We start from the raw sequence: 22217 nt of genomic DNA on the forward strand, positions 1-22217 counted from the left end.
ATTTTGTGTATTTTTAGTAGAGATGGGGTTTCACTGTGTTAGACAGGATGGTCTCGATCGCCAGACCTTGTGATCCACCCACCTCAGCCTCGCAAAGTGGTGGGATTACAGATGTGAGCCACCGCGCCCGGCCCAGATTAACCTTTTTATCATTAAAAAATGTCCTTCCTTGGCTCTAGCGTGAATTTTGTAGGAGATTTATTTTGTCCAATATTAGCGTAGCTCTGCCAGCTCTCTTGTCATTGCTGATTACATGGTATATCTTTTTCTATTCTTTTACTTTCAACCTATTTTTGTCTTTTAATCTAAAGGCTGCCTCTTATAGATACCACATGGTTGTATTAATTTTTAAAACTTACTATGTCAAATTCTTCCTTCATTGCAGTGTTTTATTCATTTGCCTTCACTACATTTTTTTCCAGATCCTTAAGGTCAGCCAGAGGTGAGAGACTAGGGACTTCTCAAGTTTTTCCTGGGCATGTGGACAGCCCTGAATATTCCTGGGGCCTTCTAGATTCTCAGGGATATTTTGGAGCAAATCAAACTCCCTATGGACCTCTTATTCCTCAGTTTTTCCTTTTAAGTTTTTTGATGGGCTTCTTGTTAGCATCAACTGATAATGCTTCTCAAACAACTGTAATGTTAAACAGTTGTTGCACGTGGGTTTTGACAAATGACCTGCAGATAGTGCTCTTCACAGAAAATGAACTCTGAGTCAGGTCAAATCAAGACAAGCTCTGAGAATGCAGCTTTTCAAGGAGCTACTAGACAGGTTGAATAGAGATTATTTTCTGGGGACAGGTCTTTAGGGGAGTCTCAGTCCATTTTGTCCCTGCCAGTGGCTTCTGGGTTGGTGGGGTTTGCCGCTATCTTAGTTGTGAGGCTACTGGTTTTCAAGGCTTTTGTAGGGCTGGGGTGAACAAGTTAAGATTAGGGCAGCTGTGAACTTCACAAAGCTCACTGTGTTAACAGATTCAGCAGTGGGTCTTGATCAAACACTCCTTGGATTATTGCAGTACTTTAGCTAATTTCTATAGGAGTGTACTTATTAAATGTTGTCAAAAAACTGATGATGCTTAGAACTATGTTGGGCACTATGAGGTATACACAAAAATATGATACCCTCTTGTCTTCTCAGACCTCATAATACTAGTGTGACACATTAGCCCGGAGGAACTTGTAAGGAATAAAGGGAAGCTTATCGGTCTTTGTCTGTGTGGGGGAGGGGTGTTTGCAGAACTAACTCACTCTTTCTCTGGCCTTTGTGGTGGGGACCTTTGACTTGTTAATTTCCAGACATGTTTTGTGTGATGCAGGGCACTCAACACAAGCCAGCTGAAGGCACTGAATATTGAAATGCTGCCTGGCTATCGAGATCCCTATTCCTCCAGGCCTCTAACGAGGGGTGAAATTGGCTGCTTTCTCAGCCACTACTCAGTCTGGAAAGAGGTAAATAATGCTTTATTCAGATTGCAGTTTTATGATGAGGAGAAAGGAAAGCAGGCTATTGTAGGTGAATTAGGGCCAGATGTAAAGTGAGCCCGCAACTGTTCTGGAAATGTGCATGAGAGCTGCTCCTGCCTTGTGTCTCCCTCTGACCCAAAACCAGCAACAAAGGGGCAAGGAGGAGTAGCTTTGGTGCCACTTGGGATGGTGACGGGGGAGATACCCATGTCCTATGTGCCACACTCTTACTAATTCATTATCATCATTAGCAGGAATGCCTTCTATTATACCTATTATGACATCACTTATTAAGTGATTTTATACAAGAAATCACACAGAAGTCATGTGAGGTGGGTTGGGAAGGACAGACCACCTTTACCCAAGAAGAAATTATTAAGTAGCTTGTCCAGGTAAGAAGTGGCAGAGCCAGAAGTGGAATCCCTGTCTTACAGATCAAGACATATCTGGAGGGGGTATTGGTGTGTGGGGTTCCTGATAAACAGTCAGTTTCCACAACCAAAGAGAAAGTCCCTGAAGAAAGGCCCCTTGAACACTTTCTCTTTTAATGATCCAGTCTGTGCCTGCCCTTGTTTTCTTTAAACTTTAAGTGAAATGTGATAAATAGGTATAAAAGTATATAGATCAAAAGATACAGCTCAGGGAAATTTCACAAACCGAACAACACACCCATGTTAATCAGTACGCAGATCCAGAAGCAGGTAACCAGCATCCCACAAGCACCCCTCCACCCCGTACTGCCTTCTAGTCACCAGTCCCCAAGGGTAGTCACCATCCTGACTTCTAAAGGCATTGAATAGCTTTACCTTTGTTTGTACTTTCCCTTATATGAATGGAGTCATGCAGTATGTGTACTCTCCTAACATGACATTTAGGAGATTCACCCATAACGTTGCATTTAATTGTGGATCGTACATCCTCACTGCTGTGAATATGCCACAGTTTATTTATCTATTCTACTGTTGATGGCCATTTGCTTAGATTCCAGTTATGAGTCTGTGCTACTAGACTCGTGACTTTTTAATACTTATTTATCTAATAAAAATTGGGTATCAAACTTTTCATAGGGTATCTTCCTACTGATGACTTTTGCAGGTAATTGATCGAGAGCTAGAAAAGACTCTTGTAATTGAAGATGATGTGCGTTTTGAGCATCAGTTTAAGAAGAAGCTGATGAAGCTGATGGATGACATTGACCAGGCTCAGCTGGACTGGGAACTGATGTGAGTGACAAGATGATCTTATGAGAGGGCTCTGAGAAGCACTCAGTCCTTTCCAATGGGCAGAGAGCCCCACCTCCACAGCCAGTAGGAGATACAGCTTAAGCTTCCACTTGTCTAGTTTTCTTTCCATAAATGTTCTCAGAAATAAAAGTGGGTAGAGGTTAGCCACTGGATTTTGCATCCTTCTACTCTTCAGGGTGGGAAACTGTGGAAGATTGTCTGAGACCTGGAGTCGGCCTGCAGATCAGGGACCTTCGGACAGAACCAAGGTGTGGCACTGAGCACTTACTTAGGAGCACAGCAGAAATCCCACCCTCGAGCAACGTGGCACATGGAGTGGGTGTGAAGTGGGAGAAGAGGCCATTTATTCAAGCGCAAAAGTCCTGTGTCATATTTAAGCCTCAGCTCCCGGGACAGCAGGTTGCCTCTGCAGCTTCCGAGAAGGTGGGAGGTTAGAGGGTCAGCCAGGGAGCTCCTCTGTTGGGAAATGGGGCTGCACAAACTTGGAGAACATGGACAACTAGATTTGGGGAAGGGTCTGGGGCTGATGCAGGAAAACCAGGCTCACCAAGGGAGTGCTGGCTCTGAGTTGACATTTAGTTAATGTTCTTTGTCTACTGTCTGGGAATTGAGTGGCTTCTACTTTTTTCTTCCCTTCCCTTTCATTTTTCCTCTCCCTCTCTCCCTCCCTCTTTCCTTTCTTTTTCTTCTTCCTCCTCTGCCTCCTCCTTCTTTCTCTCTCTCATTTTCTTTTTAAAACAAGTGACACTTTCAATTTCTCTCCAATGAAGCAGAAAGTTCCAAAGCATTGTGTTTGCTCCCAGCTGTGTGTCAAAGGCAATTCATCAACTCTGAGCCTGCTTCTTTGGAGCAGCTGCAGCAGAGGAGCTGTCCCTGCTTCTCCCACCCGCAGGCGGTATTTAACTGTGGGCCCAGGTGGAATACTTGTTCCCTCAGAAAATGGGCCACTCGGAGCTCAGAAGAACCCTAGCAGTGGCTCAACGAATGTGTCACTGTGTAATAAGAAGACACCTATGCCCTGTCAGATTTCAGTCATGTGGTCATGTGCTTAGATTTGGCATTCTGCACAGTCCCTTGAGATCACTGTTTCTTCCTATATCCTCCAGAAGTCGCTGCATTTCAGCTTTTCTCAATAGATGGCTCCGCAGCCTGTGGTTAAGGCCTCACAGGCCTGGAAGCTACTTGATGTCCACGTGACTTGTATAAAGGCAACTTCACTTAAGCCTCATAATCACAGAAGACTCAGCCCAGGGAATCTAAGGTTTAGAGCTGGCATACGTTCCTGTTCACATGTAGTTCGGTGGGTGCATTTCTCAGGACAAGGTACCAACAGATGCAAGAAGGAAGAACAGTTGTCTTGATAAGGATACAGGAAAAAAAATGTTTTCTAAATTTCACAGGTTGATCAAGTCAAAATATCCCCTTAAAATCTATTATATAGTCTTACAGAACTATAACAGTTTTAAATTGTACCTGTTATTTTCTAAAACAGAAAAGAAACAAATGTTACTTAAACCTTAGACATGAAAGGTAATAAGCTGTTCATGATTGCCATATTATGTCTTTCCAGGAAAAGAAAATAATAAAAGGGAAGAATAGAACAAGTCATTAGAATCATCGAGGGAGTGTTGTTCAATAGAAATATAATGCAAGCCACATATGTCATTTTCAATTTTCTAGTAATCACATTAAAAAGGTAAAAATAAATTAGGTTAAATTAGTTTTAATACATTTTATTTAACCAAATATATCCAAACAGTATGATCATTTTGGTATGTAATTAATATTTTAAAACCATTAATGACATAGTTTACCTTCTTTTTTTTTTTGTACCAACTCTTCAAAATCTGGTATGTATTTTACACTTAGAACACCTCTCAATCCAGAAGCTAAATTTTCAGCTGTTAAAGTAAACTGGGCTGGGCGCAGTGGCTCACGCCTGTAATCCCAGCACTTTGGGAGGCCGAGGCGGGTGGATCACGAAGTAAGGAGATCGAGATCGTCCTGGCTAACATGGTGAAACCCCGTCTCTACTAAAAATACAAAAAATTAGCTGGGCGTGGTGGCGGGCTCCTGTAGTCCCAGCTACTCGGGAGGCTGAGGCAGGAGAATGGCGTGAACCCAGGAGGCGGAGCTTACAGTGAGCTGAGATTGCACCACTGCATTCCAGCCTGGGCAACAGAGCGAGGCTCTGTCTCAAAAAAAAAAAAAAAAAGTAAACTGTAGTCCTACCAAAACAATGAACTTGTTTCATGGAAAAAATATATATATTTCACACAGCCTCAACGTTTAAAATTATATTAATTAAAGTTAGAGTATTAACTCAGCACCTCTATCACTCTAGCTCCTCTCAAGTGCTCGATAAGAGTTGCCCTTCCACTGGATGAGACACGAGAGAAGCTCAGACTCCATAATCTGAAGAGACAGTGGCTGGGGATATATGTTTGTTGTCCTCAGAAGAACTGAAGGTTGAACATAGACTTGTTCTACAAATCCTGGGATGCTTTCACAAGGGGGAACTCCTTGAATGTTGAAAGAGATTGTTTTAGGGCAAAATAGAGGAAGTACTGCTTTACCTGGCAGGCAAGAAGGAGGCAACTCCTCAAATTGCTCCAGTCAAGCCCAAATCAATAGGTTCCGGACAACAGTAATGAAGCACAGATCCTTGGGTAGACTAGGGAAGATGGGAGTGGCCAAAGGTGCATCCTGTGTTGTAGAAGTTGTTCACGGAGGACGGAAGCTGCCTGGGGGGACTTTCTTGGAGCAGCATGTCTGGGAGGAAGCCTGGCCACAGCTGGGCGAGTGTGAGGCAGGAGAATGCCTGTCAGGAGCTGTCATTCCTACTCCCCAAAAGGAACCCCTTAGGGCCGCTCTTGGGTTCCCAGAACCTTCACTGCAGACTGACTCTTTCTCCCAGCTTATTTGGTCCTGTGTTCCACCAGCACTTGGAGTGCTGTGCAGAAGGCATCCAAGGCTGACACTCTGGGGACCTGAAGACAGCAGCCTCAGGATTCTCCCATCTGGCCTTTTTTTGTGTCTTTCCAGCCTCTGTAAACACAGCTGGAAGCCCCATCCCATCTTTGAGAAATGATCTGAAAGATCTTTTAATCTTACTACATCTTACTTTCTGGCTTGAAAACAGTCCACTACGCAGGAATAGTGGGGGTGTTGATAAATGGAGCCAGCAAAATGGCCCCAGTGATGGCAGATAGCAGTCATGACTGGTGATAGGATCCACTTTGGGATGTGATATATCATTTAATGACAGAGTCAGTCCAGGATTTCAGAGGTATGTATGTAAACCAAAGCTGTGCTCCATCCTTATCATGCATAATAGTCAAGGTGGAATTTTTCTCCTCTGCTATTTCCTTACAGTTATATTGGTAGGAAGAGGATGCAAGTAAAGGAGCCAGAGAAAGCAGTGCCCAATGTGGCAAACCTGGTCGAAGCCGACTATTCCTACTGGACCCTGGGCTATGTCATCTCTCTGGAAGGAGCACAGAAGCTGGTTGGAGCCAATCCTTTTGGGAAGATGCTGCCAGTGGATGAGTTTCTGCCAATCATGTACAACAAGCATCCTGTGTGAGTCTCCCTGAACTGCCTGCCTTCCCTTGGGCACAGCCTCTTCATGAATTATGCTCTCCATTTCTGGTAGTACTTGATATTTTCTAAAGTTGTACTGCTTTCCTGAATGATATTTTCATAATTATGATTCAGAGAGCATAATTCAGGTGATTTATCCTTTTGTACAGATGGGAAGGTGAGGCAGAGATGGTGAGTGTCCTGCCCAGAGATTCTTGTAATATCCAGTTTGTAGTTGAACTGAATGTAATGTGCTTGGTCCCCTCCTTGTCTTTGCTCTTCTTATTTCCACAACCTCATACACCTCAAGGTGAAGGCCATCTTCCTAAGCACCTCAAAATTTCCAGTTCCTTTGGCTCAGGTCATTGTGTACTGTTGGCTAAGCAGAGATACCCATTTTTGCAGAGCTCACAATCTGGTCAGGAACCCAGACTCATGAACAAATCATCACGATATATCGTGATTCCTGCAATCACAGGGGTGTGTAAGAGGTTCAGGGAGTGTGGACCTGATACATGAGCATAATGTCCATGGAAGAAGGGCAGTGTGATGCTTGGGGCTCCCATAGCCCAGGAGCTTACCCTAACCTAGTGCTTATCAAAAGGTGTGGCAATTAATGGTTTACCTGTCAATCTCCCCAATAAACTATAAACCCTTTGGGGCAGTAACAGTCTTATGCCTCTGTGTCCTTAGAGCCTAGTCCAAATGCTACACATAACAGCAGCTCCTAAATCATTAATGAATGATTCCTAAATTCATTAATGGAGCAGCATTGGTTCTAACCTTGGCCCCTTCTCTCAGTTGCTAGGTGATCTCATCACTAGATGGTCTTCATTTTAGCTGTTGAGATTTCCTATGCTGCCACCAGTTCATTTTGTCTCTTGTCCTCAGTAAAAATGGAGCTGTGTGCCCTCTTGTATATAACATGTCAGAGACTGACTTTATCTCTGTGTCCTGGTAGAAACATGGAGGTCAAACCATTATCCCCTAAACAAAAGGGAAATTACTACATTCAGATGTCACCTCATGTACTCTGCACAGGAGCCCTGGGAGGGAGGCCAAGTCATCCTTCTCCTTTACACCTGTTGGAGCCAGAGTGGTGAGCAGGGAGCTAGAGCACAAAGCCAAGCCTGCGTGCCTCTAAGCCTCCACGTGCCACATGCCCCCATCACTGCTGTCCAGATCTGAAGTGTCTCATTTATTAATCTAAGAGCAGGGCATTTTTTGTAAAGTGATCATATTTATTTATCATTATGGTCTAACAGGGCTTACTTTTTAACTTTTGGAGTCAGACCTGAAATTCATCTTTTAAATTAGTCTATCCAAATACATGGTCCTGATCTGTTTGCTTGGGAGCTTGTCTTTGGAAAGCTTTTAAAGAAATATTTGTGTTTGTAGGCTAAAGTTTTTCACAAATGACACAATTTAAATAATGAAATGAATTCATGACAATTTAAGAGGTAACCAGGAGGGCTCCTTCACTCTTTGTCCCTGTTCCATAAGTCTTCTTTCCGCCCCCTCATGTGTCCGGCCACCTTCTTGTTTTCAGAGCCGAGTACAAGGAGTATTATGAATCCAGGGACCTGAAAGCCTTCTCTGCAGAACCCTTGCTCATCTACCCTACACACTACACAGGCCAGCCGGGGTACCTGAGTGACACGGAGACCTCCACCATCTGGGACAATGAGACAGTGGCCACCGACTGGGATAGGACACATGCCTGGAAGTCCCGGAAGCAAAGTCGCATCTACAGCAATGCCAAGAACACAGAGGCCCTGCCACCGCCAACCTCCCTGGACACTGTGCCTTCAAGGGATGAGCTATGAAGGCTCCCTAGGAGTGTGACCCACATCAGTTCAACATCCTCTGGTTTTTCTAAAGGGCTATTTATCTGTTTTGTTTTTAGTGGTCACAGTCATCTAACCAAAGTGATCTAATGCGATAGATTGAAATTAACATATTTTTGACCATGGAAGGAAATAAGGAAATTCAACCCAAATTTCCCAAGATGGCTGAAAGACACGTTTTCTGGAAACTGTTAAGATAAACTGTAATCCAGACACCTAATTCTTCAGTTCACTCCCCATGTGATACTGATTCCCACATTAAGGTTGAACAACATGGCTCAGAGTCTTGTTCCAGAGAAAGTGATCACCAAGCTGTCCCATCAGCAAATAGGTAGTCAAGGCAGCCAGGCCAACTAGACTTATTGGTCTAGTTGGTCCATTTTATGTGACAGATGTGACCTTGAAAACTCCAAACCAACTGGACAACCTTCATTGGTCTAGTTTGTCCGTTTTGTATGACATTGAAAACTTGTGTATGCAACGTTTGGGAGACAGGAATCAATCACTTAAAATCATATTTATTTGGCTTTTTATTTAAAGGATTCTGTCACAAGTCTTATTGAAAAGTAGATTTTTTAAAAAAAAGTCTTAGTCCCTGTTATCCAGTAGGGATGGGTATTTGGGTCTGGCTGAGACTTGGCCTGTGACCATCATGGCAGTTGGAGCTCTCATATAGAGGTGACCAGTTTGCCATGTGGATATAATTTAGTAGATTTGACAGTTTGTGTAGGTATTTGAGGGAAAAACTCAACGTTTGGCTTTTTTATTATGGCCACTTGAGTCAGGATGCTCTATTTATAAAGATAAATGTAATATATAAAGGGTGAGGACTGGCTGTGCATCCTGCCCTGTCCTGGGTTTGCATGCTGCTACAGAGCTTCATGCTCTCCGCTCCACCCCTTAGCCTGGGAACCCACCGCAGGTGTGAGTTCTGTGAGTCACTGCTAAGAGACAGAGCACAGTTTCAGGCCAGCAACTATCCTTGCCAGGGTTTTTTCATTATATTTTGAATTATTTATTTTACAAAATGGGCGAAGACATTGTCTTTAGGATAAGGCAGAGAAACAGATGTTGCAGACTTCCACCGCACCCGGGGGAGTGGTGGGTGTGGACACACTGGTTCGGCAATCTGATTCTCCTGAATTTCCCAGCCAGGCTCTTGTAGGGAGGCCTGTGGATGGGGGATTTGAACTATTTGGAAACAAATGATTCTCTATCTCAGGTGAGAAACCTGGTCAGAAACAAACAACTGATTTAGGCCAGCAACCAGGGAAGCTTTTAGAATCCCGGGCAGACACCCTTTCTCAAAAGATAACCCCTAAGAGTCCTTTCTGCTTTCTTTACAGATTGATTTTATGTAAAATGCAGAGTTGGACTACATGATTTCTTCCCACTCCACAATCTGTCATCCTAGTATAGATCATGGTGGTTTCCATCAAGTTTATGTTCTCATAAACTTGTCTGTAAATTTTTGTCTCCAGAAAAACCCTCCCAGGCATCCCATACCAGCGCCGTTCCTCATCAGTGTCCGTGCACCATGCAGCCATATAGGGGGGCCGTGCACACCCCAAACCCTGAGCTTCACACTTAACTCATGGGGAGGGCCCTTCAGAGCAGAGTCCACAGGCGGGTGGTGCTACATACACAAGCTTAGTATACGAGTGTAAGATACACTTTAAGCCAGACACCTAATTCTTCAGTTCACTGCCCATGTGATACTGATTCCCACATTAAAGTTGAACAGCATGGCTCAGAGTCTAGAGAAAGTGATCACCAAGCTGTCCCATCAACAAATAGGTAGTCAAGACAGCCAGGCAGCCTCACCGCCCCAGGTGAGGGGCGGGTCCCCAGTTTAGGACAATAGGCAGCTTGCCTTCCACCAGACGCCAGCCTCGGCCTTCCTTCCCGACTCACCGTGGGTACCCTTCTACACTGACCAGCAAGCTAGGCCGCTGGAGGAAAGGGAACTCACCCAACTCTAAATTGTGCCACTTAGACTTAGCTGTCAGTGTGACTTCCTTTTCCACCCCCTCCCCCAGAAAAACAGAAAGCATCTGGGGAGCGAGTGAAAATTCCTTAGGTGATTCCTAAGATTTCCTTGGGTATCTGATTTTTGTTTTCATATTTGAGTGTGTGCATGTGTGCGTGACTTTAATGATTTTTTTTAACGGGGTGGGAGGTGGCTGGGGTGCTGGGGTTGAAGGAAGTTTGGGTTGATTTTTGTGGTGTTTTGTTTAATAGAGGTTTTTTTTTTTGGTTTTTTTTTCCTGTTCCCGTCAGCCGGTCTGACAGATTTAAGAACTCTCATTCTTAAAAGACATTGGACTTAAATTCTAGCATGTTAGACTAGGACTGTTCTACTGTGAAGAAAGTTCTGTCTCCTTTAGCCCAGTTTGTTTCTCCCTGCTCAGGTCTAGAATCCCAAGCAGTGTTCTTTTCTGGTGAACATTGTGAGCTGCAGATGCGACTTTTTTTTTTTAAAGTCATCTCTTCAGCAATCCAGAGGTTCCTTGACCTCATTATTTGTCGTATCTCTCCCTTACAGTCCTAAGCCAAGACGTTTGACCTTTGCAGTGTCATGTGAGGCCGTCAGTATAGAGGCCTTTGCATCTGGCCCTGGCACCCGCTCTCTGCCTCTGGAGGCTAAACCCTGTCTGGATTTCTTTTGGGATCTAACGTGGGATCTTCTGGACAGACAACCGTGACATCAGCAGTGCTGGTGCTGCTGTGTGTGGACTGAACACTTGCACTTTGCAGGGGACACACTGCATGGTCCCCGCTTGCGGTTCACTCAGGCCTGCTGCAGGAGCTCTGGAGAACAAGAAAGAGCGGACACCCGGCCCCCTGCATCATCTGTCTTGCGTGCTATTTCAGAGTGGGGAAGTGATAAACTATTTACCTTCTGGAGCTCTTTGTGAAAAATTAAAAAAAAAAAAAAACTTAGCTCAAAGATATGATTGTCAATTGCTTCCGCAGGCACTGATCAACGGCCAGCGCTGCAGAGATTCCCAGGTCTGCCCTTGACCAAGGATGTCGGGGTCAGGGGGAACCATCACTGCTATGTGATCCCCATGGCAAATGAGGGGAGGGTGGTTGCTGCCCTTCCTGTGCAGTGAGAGTTGTCTTAAACTGATGGGTACTGTTATATAAGCTGAAAAGGATTCCAAGGTACAGAAAGATGGAAGCGAGCCCCCAGTGGGAGGGAGTGGAGGTGTCCATCTTGCATTTTGTGCTACAGGTCAGTCTATCCATTCATCAAAAGATACTGAGATACTGTGATACCAGTCCAAGGCCAAAGAGCTTTTTCCTGTGGAAAAATAACAACAGCAACAAAAAGAAAATCCTTGTTGATCTCAGTGTCTGCTTGAATTTTTAGATCAAGCTTACCCCAAATCTCAAACACCAAGCTGTGAACACTGCCTTGCCACAGGCTTTGTGCTGGGCACTGAGACGCTCAGAGGAGTAGGTAAGGTCTCTACTGCTGTGTGGGGCCCACAGTCCAATGGAGGAGCAACATAAAGCAGGTGGCTGCCAAACAGGATGGCTTTATTTCAGAGATGAACAAAATGGGCGGAGGAGGACTGTCAGGGCAGCTCTGCTGGGAAGGTGACATTTGGGTTGGGTTTTGGAGGATGAATTGGAGTTCAGAAGAGGGAGGAGGGTTGGGCACAGTGGGTGGAGATGCTGTCCAGGCATTGCCTGGCAGGACTATGAAAGGGCTTAAGTGGGATTCATGGGAACTCGGTAGGGCAGAAGAGTTAGGCATGCGTTGGGGTTGATAACAAACAAGACTGAGACACAATCATGCTGGCAAGGCAAGTTGGCTGCCTCCCTCTCAGGGCTGTCTCATCATAAGCACAGAGCCCAGCGTTTCTGGGAGAATTCTAAGTTTGGTTACCATCTTGACAGATAATACAGAGGCTTCCAGTAAAATGTTGATGTTCAAAACAAGAAATGTTCCCACTCAGCTACAAATTTGGAAATCTTATGGTTTTTCCCTTATGATTGGAGCAAATCCCTCCTGCTAGTAACTATAAAATAAAGATGCATCTTCCCAGGAGGCTTTCTATAATGTGCTTTTGAGACATTCTCGCCAGCTAAACAGAGGAAAGAAATGATCCAGAAGTGATCTCCCTGACAGAAGTTAATTCACTAAGGAGTTAAATAATGACAAAGTAAAGTTAAAATGAGGCTGGCTATATGAGAAGAAAATAGCATGTAAGGGGTGACACGTTCTGAAAACTAAGAGCAGACAGCTTTGGAAATAATTATCACGCCCACATGATGTTTTGTGGTGATGTTTATTATTTCAGGGGAACCTGCTGTCCCTAAATTAAATGCAGCTGAGGGAGGAGGGCCAGCAGGAGAGGAGGGGCGTACGAGGGGCTTCCCTGTGAGCCCGCGACCCTAAGTCAGTGTAGGGCAGCTGAGACAAGAACCAAAGTCTGGACAATGTCCTTTTGTGCCTGCTTGGAGAAGAGAGAAGTAATGATGGTAGATTTTAGTACATTATATTACAAAAGATTACGTGAAAAATGGTGCTCCCTCTTATCCCAGGGACAGAGCAAGAGGAGTTTAGGTGAGCTTTCAGGAAGAATTGTCAGACACTGGGGTTCCAAGATAAGTGGTGGAATGGCTCCATTAAACTTTGTTGTTGGGCAAAAGAATGACTTCCTTTCTGCTCTGTGAATTACCGAAATGCCCTAGTATTTTGCTTCTACCCATGGATGTGCTAATATGTGAGCTGATCTTTGTTCAGTAGCCCCTGTGACACCAGCTGTGTTGCTTCCAACCCAAAGCCATCCATCCTCCCATCTGCCCTCAAAAAGAGTGGAAAGAATGAAGAATCGTCTCTGAGGATTGCCTTGTCTTTATTTTGAATTTATGGAGTTTCTTTTTATGCCCCTCCCTGTAGTTCTCCAGCCTGGCTTCTCTGGAACGAGTGCTTTAGTAAACTTACCATGTCTGAGCAATCCTAGGGCCCACAGAGCACTAGCTCTGCCCCCATGGACCTGGCAAGGCTTTGCTGGGGGTTTCCCATTCCAGGGGTGGCTGGGTGGATGTCTGGGCTCTTCCTGGTGGGGGAATTTGATTTTCAAAGTGGAGTGGGCAGCTCTCTCTCTCTCTGTTCTTAGATGCTTGGAAATTAATCAGCGACAGTTTCCTCTCCCAAAAGGAAATGAGAAGTTTGGAACAGACCCCCAGACAGGAGTTGAGTTGTCCAGGCATTTTGATGGTGTGGCCTGAAGGGCTTTAACTGCTTTTAAAAATTGGTAGCATAAATTGTGAAGACTTGAAGGGGATGATATTGTTACTCAGGCCTAGCTCAGGGGAGGAAACCATGAGCAGAGTTGAGTGCAAGGGACAGAGTGGTGCAAGCCTGTTGAGAATCTGAGGGGAGAGGAAAGAGGCAGCTTCCAGAGCACCACACATGGAGCAAAGTCCTGCTGCTCAGAGCAGAGTCTGGGAGAGAAGTGCAAGGAGCGGGGAGAAGAGACTAATGCAAGCCCATTGCTGGAGACAGTGATGCCAGTGCACAGGCCAAGAAAGAGGAGAGGGAACCAATGGGGAAAATAGTGTGGTAGGAGGGACGCTTCAAATGGAAGTGGTAACAGCCTTGTCCTTAGAGTTTTATCCTTTTAAGTCTGCAACTATGGGAGAGATTGAGTTGGTGTTGAGTTGAACTGCTTGCAAAGGAACAAGTGAAATGTCCAGTGCCCCCAATGCTTGGGGAAGAGCAATAACTCACAATCAAGCATCTCCATTGTCCCTGGACAGGGCCTCTGGAACCAGAGCCGAGAACCTCTTCCTGTAGGAAAGACACAGGGACTGTGGACAGACACAGGAGGGAGTACCCAGGAGCAGGGAGCAGAGTTTCTGGCGAGAAAAATCCACCCAAGAAGGTGGGGACTCATGGGAATTTCTGCCAGCTCTGTGTGGTGGCCGATCTCTCAGGCCCCGAGAGGGACACTCCGGCCCAGGGCTGCTTGACATCAGCCAGCCTCTCCTGTCACAGTCCGTCCAGCGTGAGTGCACACTGCAAAGCCTGCAGGCCGGCCAGGGAGGCTGCACTGGGCCCACATCCCCGTCTCTGTGAGCCTTTTTTAGACCCCAGCCGTGGAACAAGCTGCAGGAGCCCTGGACGCCCTCCAACTCCATGAGTCAGTCTCTCCCCAGAGCAGCAGCAGGCTTAGCTTTTCGCAGGGTGCTGTTCCACACATGGAAGCCCCACCTCTAAGAGTTTCACGTCTGGACCATTTGGCTCATCCGGGGAGGAGGTCGGAGGGCTTCTTTGAAGACATGACTTCCCTTAGGCCAGAAGCTTCTCAGCAATAACAGCAGCTAACTCTTGTATCATGCACCAAAGTGAACCGCACTTTCCCTACGTGTGCTGTGTAGTTTAACACAGCATGAACCTCAAGAATCCCTATCTTTCAGATAAGACAAAGAGCTAAGGGAAGCAACTTGCCTAAGGTAGTAAGTGGCCTGGGAGTCAGACCAAAGCGGTCAGATCTCACCAAACTGCACCCACTTCCAAGCTGCTGGGGGATAATCTGTCTCATTTCTTGTTTTCTCAGTAACATTTAATGTTCTAATCTCTCGTTCTTGCACTCTGTCTCACCATACACACACACACACACAGCCTGATACATAAAGCTGGCACTTCTAACCCATGTCTGTCTCCCCTATGAAACCTCATATACTGATTATTCAGCTGGTCATACTGCAAACTCTCAGATAACATATTGCTGCAGACTTGGATGTTAGATACTGAATAAACGAGGATCAGAAATCGATGTCAAGGGGCAAGCTAACAGTCTCATTTAGAATGCTTCTCCCATTTCAAAACTGGTGCCTTGATTTTTTTTTTTTTTATGGCAGGAACAATTCAGAAACAGCTTAAATCATTCAGTCTTCTTTTTTTTTTTTTTAACTTGCTGTACTGGTAACCTTTTTCGTTCTTGTGTAAGAAACTGGAACTGTAGCACATAATGATGCTTTGCTATGAAATCATGGTAGGAATAAAATGATTTCTTCTGAGAAGCCTGTGTTAAAGCACTTGGCTACTGATAGCTGGCTTACAGGGAGGCTGATCCAGGAGGTCTTAAAACTGGCTCTTCTGAATGCCACTCAAGCCCCAGTCCCATCCGCTCCTCCTTTGTTAACTCCTGTCAGTTGGTGCCTTTCCTAGGAGTTTCTCCCGCTGCAGCCACCCCCGGGGAACATCCGAGACTACAGATCAGAAATGGATTCCAATCCAGCTGGGGTGCTAACTCACAATAATCATCTTTATGGCCATTTCCTCATCTGTGGGATGGAAATGATGCTCAGGATAGTAGGTGGCAGTGCTCTGACCCTCAGTAGAATGTTCCTCAGACACTTCAAAGAACCAACCAGGTGCCCAGCTGACCAAGATAGTTTGTGGGAATTCATGTGACTGGAAGGCTGGGGATGGAGCCCACAGATCCCAGGGATTCTCTCCAGCTCCATGAGGCTGTGGAAGTGTCTGTCAGGAGAGCCTCCTCCATTCAGTGCCTGGCCCAGTGTGATATGCTCAGAGTGGAGTTGGATGATCCAGAGCTCTGTCCCTAAAACTTGGGCAACTTAACTGTTCTGTGTCTCAGCCCCATATCTATAATACGAGGCCACTGACTACATGATTTGTAAGGTGCTTTCAAACTCTTAAGAAAACATTACATACATTAGATTCCTTGAAATTTTAAATAAGAAACTTGCTTCCACAAATGTTTCTGGGTAGAGATGTTGAGAAACCACACCCAATAATGGTTGCCAAATTGTGAGTCTAAAATAATTAAATTTGCCTGGCTCCTATTTGATCTGTTGGGTTTTGTGTAAATACTTTACATTTCCTAGGTTTCTTTTTTTAACCTGACTTATAACTACATCTATAAAGTAGCTCCTAGTGTCATCAAAGTAGGAACCACATCAGAAGAAAATAAATTGTTGGTGAGTGACTGTCTGTTAAAAATTAAAAATAAATTAGATCAGCTGGGTGCGGTGGCTCATGCCTGTAATCCCAGCACTTTGGGAGGCCAAGGCAGGCAGATCGCTTTGAGCTCAGGAGTTCGAGACCAGCCTGGGCATCATGGCAAGACCCTATCTGTACGAAAAATACAAAAAGAGAAAAAATTAGCAAGGCATTGGTGGCTTGCGTATGTAGTCCCAGCTACTCATGAGGCTGAGGTTGGAGAATCGCTTGAGCCCAGGAAGCGGAGTCTGCAGTGAGCTGAGGTTGCGCCACTCTAGCCTGGGTGACAGAGTGAGACCCTGTCTCAAAAAATAAAATTAAATTAAAAAATAAGATCAAGGCTAATTCTAGACAAAATTAAATTGTTCTTTCTAGTATTTTCTCCTTTCAGCATCTCTCTTTCTTCAACTCTTCCTCTGTTCTGTGCAGCCTCCTCTCAAGTCCTCACTGCCATCTCTTCCAAACACTTTCTGATGACTGCCAACGGTGAACAAACCAGTGCACCGTAGAAGGCATTACCCCTCTGTGGCAGAGGTGGTCGTGTTCATCAACTCCTCCAGGTTTCTCCTGCATTTCCCACCTCCCCTGTACTCACATCGGGGCCAGGGACTGGTCGATGGGCTGTGAACAGAAGTGACAGGTGTCGCTTTGGTCTAAGGCAGCTGGGAACAGTTTGTGAGTTCTCTTTACTCTCTGTATCATCACTGTGACTGGAAGGGAAACACTGAGATGGTGAAGTTGCAAGATAGAAGCTGCCTGGATCTGTGAGCTGCTGTTAAGAGAAAAGCTACTAAGGAGTTTCCTGACTTGCATTACACTGTCCCATGAAAGAAAAAATAAACCTCGGTCTTAAGCTGTTGAAATTTCTTGGTTTGTTACTTCGGTCCAGCCTAGCCTAGCCTAACACATCCCTTCCAAAGGTATTTAATTTTAAGAGAGAGTCTAGGGGGAAAAGCAATGCAAAATGCAATGGAAATAACTTTGCCTAGTGGAAATGTAGGCATCTGAAGAAAAAAGAGGTTTGAGTCAGGAACCTTCTCAGTCCCCCTGAAATCAGGACACATAAAGCAATATTGCACGCCTCCTAATGATCCTGTGCTGCAAGGAGAATTTACAAATGCTCCAAAGAAGACAAGTTTAAGACATTATTCCTTCAGGCAAAATGTCCCCAGGCCCAGTTTCTAGAAAAAGGCAAAACAAGGGAAACAGGCTTTTAGAATGATCTTGAAAAAACAAGTACCAAAGACAAAATTCCCTTTTTTTCTGCCCTACCCCATATTATCAATTTCCTATTATTAAAATATCTACTTGGCTTCCTCTAAAAATTCCACAAGGGCACAGAACATTTGATAATTTGGATCCATTTAGAAATCTACTGGAAAATAATTCTGGGAACTTTTTAACGTATGATAAATGACAATACTGTGCATCTGTTCAGTGAAGCTGGCCTCAGACCTAATGCCTTTGGGGAAACTGCGTGGTTCAGTTTAAAAGGATTTCAAGTGTAATTCTTTTGGGAATGACTTTCCTCCCTCCATGGAGGTCTCCCGGGCTTCCAGGGCACCATGGGCGGTTTCAAGAATTATGCAGGTGGCATCCATCACAAAATGCGGGGAAAGGCTCTCAGGCGACAAAATGCTAACTTGGACCCTCACTCTAAGTTGGATTATTAAGTGTCCCCATGCCGGGTGTGGTGGTTCATGCCTGTAATCCCAGCACTTTGGGAGGCTGAGGTGGGCAGATCATCTGAGATCAGGAGCTCAAGACTAGCATGACCAACATGGTGAAACCCTACCTCTACTAAAAACACAAAAATTAGCTGGGCGTGGTGGCACACACCTGTTAATACCAGCTACTCAGGAGACTGAGGCAGAATTGCTTGAACTGGTGCAGCGGAGATTGCAGTGAGTGGAGATCGCACCACTGCACTCCAGCCTGGGCGACAGAGTGAGACTCCATCCCTAAGAACAGCCATCTAGCAACGGCATGATCTCCAACCGCAGTCTCCTAAGGAAGTCATTCTTTCCCCCAAAGGTTCGTGACACTTGCCAGTGGGGAGGATCCCACCTAACTCTGCCACTGGCTTTCCCTGTGCTCCTCCAACCGATCCAGCGGGCTTCCCAAAAGCTTACTGACACACCTGGAACCCAAAACCCACCTGGTTAATAATCCAGATACAATCCCTTTGGGTCTGGCAGCACATGCCGGCCAAGTCCCAAACTAGTTTATTAGTTTAACCAAAAGGTAAACAGATGATGGAGATGCAGAAAGACAAGCATGCGAGCAGCTAAAAGCATTACCCGGCTGTCCACCAGGAAACAAATTTAAGACATTTAAAGTGGCATTAAATAAATGAGGCTAAGTTTTAGCTACTTGGAATTTCCATTGTCTTTAAAAAAGGTAAATATATATATATATTTTACATTGCAGTATATAAATCTAGACTCTACATATACAGTATAAATACACAGGGTGAGCACAGGGGCACAACATATATGTCTTGGTGGTCACACCCTCAACCAGGCCAATGGTTTTATATTGTTTTTTTGACCTTCACACCAAGAATATCAGGCTGAGGCTACATATACTTCAACCTGCATGAGGGCTGCCACCCTGGCCATCTCTCCTGCAAGCACAGAAGCACAAATCGAACAGGGATCGAAAACAGAAGAAAGTGCTTTTTGACTAGTTGAAACCCAGTCAGTCTTTACAATGTGTAGTCCAATCTCCTGGAAAGACCAAAGGAAATCGGAGGACTTCCTGGCCCATTCTTCGGTCCATTGCCACAAATCTCTAAACTTTCCCTGGTGCTTCTTGCGGAATTCACATGGCTATTTACGCAACGCAAATCCCACACAACTTTTAGGAGCTGTATTATGGGATTAGGAAAAAAAAAATAGCTCCATGTTACAATCTGCACTTCATATTCTGGATTTGTTCTCTTTATTTTTGGAATAAAAACTGGTCTTTTGAGAATCATTTCTTAAAAAGGACAACATTCTGAAAGTGCTTCTTACACATGTCAATATTCCACATATGGCTTTTAGTTCAAACCCCAGCACAGCTCAGACTTGGAAGGAAGAGTGTGATGGTGTTATGAGAGACAAAAGTGTCACTTAACAGTGATACTGTGATAGCAAGCATGGGAACCTGAAAAAAAAAGTTATTGATTCCATCTGGAAGAATGTACCTCTCAGACAAATGATTCAGATAATCTATACAGCCCCATCTCTTTCCCCATGACTAGGCACAATAATGCTATAAAAGTTAATAAGTAAAATAGGATGCTGTTATCAGCAGGGAACATCTTCTGAGGGGCTATTAACGGGACAATCACTGTTCAGAAATCTTTCACAAGCTCAAAATAATCAAATGTAGTCAACTGCAGTAGAAATTTCCACACCTGAGGAAGAAATTGCACATAATAAAGAGGTACTAGGATCCAGATGGCAAAAGACTCCAGACACATAGTTTTACATGCAAAAGGCAATCAGAGAAGGCAATGAAATAGTGACAGTCCAAGACAGGTAAGAGTCCAAATGAGTCACCATTCTTTCACACTTTCTTTTCTGGCTTCATTACCAAAGAACATGGTTATTTGTGCAATGATTATGATATGTTCTTTAGGGGGAAAACAGAAATATACGGGGTTGCCAGAAACCTAAATGAGCTTTTCAGGAGCTTGACACCTCCAGAGGTGTCATGATGGCTAGACCAGTGGGGCAATGGTCCTCTGAAGCTCCTCCTGGCCTCCCTGGGGTAGCAGAAAGTGGCAGATGCAGGCAGAGGTTGAAGGCCACCAGCTCATCCAAACCCTTTCCAAAGTGGCCTTTCATGCAGCCTGTGGCAGTTCCAGCCTCTGCAGTTGTTTTTATCTGGTGGCACTTGATTGAGAAAGTCATCCTCTCCCTTTATAAAAATAAAGTTTGGGCTTCTTGTAATACTGGCACAAAGGACACTCTCTATTCCCAGGACTGATTCCATTTACTCAGAACATACGAGACTAGGTTCTCAGTTTCTTCTATTTCCCTGTAAAAAGTGACCTCAACTTCCCAGGCCATTGTGCAAATTTGTTTTTCCATAGTCCATACTATCCCATAAAGTCCCTCTTATATATTTTCATATATATACACATGCATACCAAATACGTGTGCATATATATGTTTTAAATGTTGGTAATTCTGCATTTTAGTCTCAAAGAAGTCAAAGAGAATCAGTGAATCGTTCATCCTTTTCATGTCAAATTCATTTCCAATTTCCCCACAATGCCTATGATAATGCTTTGCACACCACAGGAACTCAATAAATATCTGCTGACTTCACCAATGATCCTCGAACACTGGATGGTAATTGCAATCACCGCAGCCTGTTTCTCAGCCCCACTCTGCCTTTGGCAAACAAGGGGCCATTGGTCCCTCCCTTCAGAGGGTGATTTTGCTGTGTCTGTTACTCCAGCAGCCCCGTTTAGCTGTCCTGGGCAATGTCAAGCTGGTCCGGCTACGCAGTTTCACTTGTTCTTCCATGGAGTTCTTTTTGCGCAAAATGAAGTCAAAGTTCACTTGGCTGTTCATGGCATAAAAGACATTTGCTGAGTCTGGAATCACAAGTTCTGAAAAAGATAAGGAAAGATAAGATGGTCAGCTTGTGGAGGTCAGCTCAGCACTGACAATGGCAGCTGTAAACCTTGCCCAGACACAAGAACAGGACTATGGCCCTTCATCTCCGGAATGTGACCTGAACCAGACAGTGATCACCGTCACTACCCCAAAAATTGGCCCAGCTTCTCAATCCCAATTTAAAAAATTAGTACAAATGAGATTTTAGAAATTCACTCCATGAATTAAATGTTCCAATAGAAAATGTTAAAGCTAGAAAAAAAAAATACAGTAGGAAACAGAGGCCAAGAAAAGTTAAAGAAAATTCCCAAGATGGCAGCTAGTGAATGGCAGAACTGGGATTTGAACTCGGGTTTCCTTTCTCCTGCAGTCCATTTTCCACCCCAGTATGCAGATTTTCTCAAAGACTAAGAGAATCCAATGACATAGAAAAAACAGAAAATCTACAGCACTCCAGAATTCTACTTGAAATATTGAAATATTTTTTGAAGTCATCCCATCAAACGAGTATTTTATTTCCCATGTAGGAAAATATATATCTTTTTTTAAAAAAATTTTACTTTAAGTTTTGGGATACATGCTGAACATGCATATCTTTATTTTATTGTATTTTACTTTAAGTTCTGGGATACATGTGCAGAACGTGCAGGTTTGTTATATAGGTATACATGTGCTGCACCTATCAATCTGTCATCCAGGTTTTAAGCCCTGCATGCATTAGATATTTGTCCTGATGCTCTCCTTCCCCTTTTCCCCAATCCCCTGACAGGCCCCAGTGTGTGTTGTTCCCCTTCCTGTGTATCTTTTAATATTTAAACTATTTTCAACTTCAATGATTCCCAACTAGACATCTGTAATTTTTGAACAAGGATTGTTCCAAGTGTAATATGAAATCATCAAAGCAAAGTTATTTTGACTCAGTTTTATTTTGTTTATTTAAGTTATTTATTATTATTTTATTTTTTGAGATGGAGTTTCGCTCTTATTGCCCAGGCTGCAGTGCAGTGGCACAATGTCAGCTCACTGCAACCTCTGCCTCCCAGGGTCAAGTGATTCTCCTGTCTCAGCCTCCCAAGTAGCTGGGATTACAGGCACGCGCCACCATGCCCAGCTAATTTTTTTTTTTTTTTTGGTATTTTTTTGTATTTTTACTAGAGGCAGGTTTCACCAGGTTGGCCAGGCTGGTCTTGAACTCCTGACCTCAGATGATCTACCTGCCTCGGCCTCTCAAAGTGCTGGGATTACAGGCATGAGCCACTGTGCCCGGCCTCACTTTTATTTTTATTTTTTAACTTTTATTTTATTTTTACTATACTTTAAGGTCTGGTGTACATGTGCAGAACGTGCAGGTTTGTTACATAGGTATACACGTGCCATGGTGGCTTGCTGCACCCATCAACCCATCATCTACATTAGGTATTTCTCCTAATGCTATCCCTCCCCTAGTCTTCCACCCCCCAACAGGCCCCGGTGT

The 22217-nt window shown here is 44.4% G+C and overlaps 2 protein-coding genes across 13 annotated transcripts in view; one reads left to right on the forward strand and one right to left on the reverse strand.

The window, feature by feature from the left end:
* The window catches only part of COLGALT2 (collagen beta(1-O)galactosyltransferase 2), a 121945-nt gene extending 105219 nt beyond the window's left edge, over positions 1 to 16726 (forward strand). For 5 of the 6 annotated variants that reach the window (XM_063725314.1, XM_054553847.2, XM_054553812.2 and 2 more), the window contains 4 exon segments: positions 1317 to 1449; positions 2560 to 2687; positions 6084 to 6290; positions 7840 to 11060. In XM_063725314.1, the coding sequence (XP_063581384.1) occupies positions 1317 to 1449; positions 2560 to 2687; positions 6084 to 6290; positions 7840 to 8116 (745 nt within the window). In that variant the 3' untranslated portion in view covers positions 8117 to 11060. 6 annotated transcript variants of the gene reach the window in all.
* A 1581-nt stretch (positions 16727 to 18307) lies between these two features.
* RGL1 (ral guanine nucleotide dissociation stimulator like 1) overlaps positions 18308 to 22217 on the reverse strand; it is a 301446-nt gene continuing 297536 nt past the window's right edge. For 6 of the 7 annotated variants that reach the window (XM_024242270.3, XM_054544765.2, XM_054543832.2 and 3 more), the window contains one exon: positions 18308 to 20736. In XM_024242270.3, coding sequence (XP_024098038.1) covers positions 20549 to 20736 — 188 coding nt within the window. In that variant the 3' untranslated portion in view covers positions 18308 to 20548. 7 annotated transcript variants of the gene reach the window in all.

This window comes from Pongo abelii, chromosome 1 (genome assembly GCF_028885655.2).
Source record: "Pongo abelii isolate AG06213 chromosome 1, NHGRI_mPonAbe1-v2.0_pri, whole genome shotgun sequence".
NCBI classification, from domain to species: Eukaryota; Metazoa; Chordata; class Mammalia; order Primates; family Hominidae; genus Pongo; species Pongo abelii.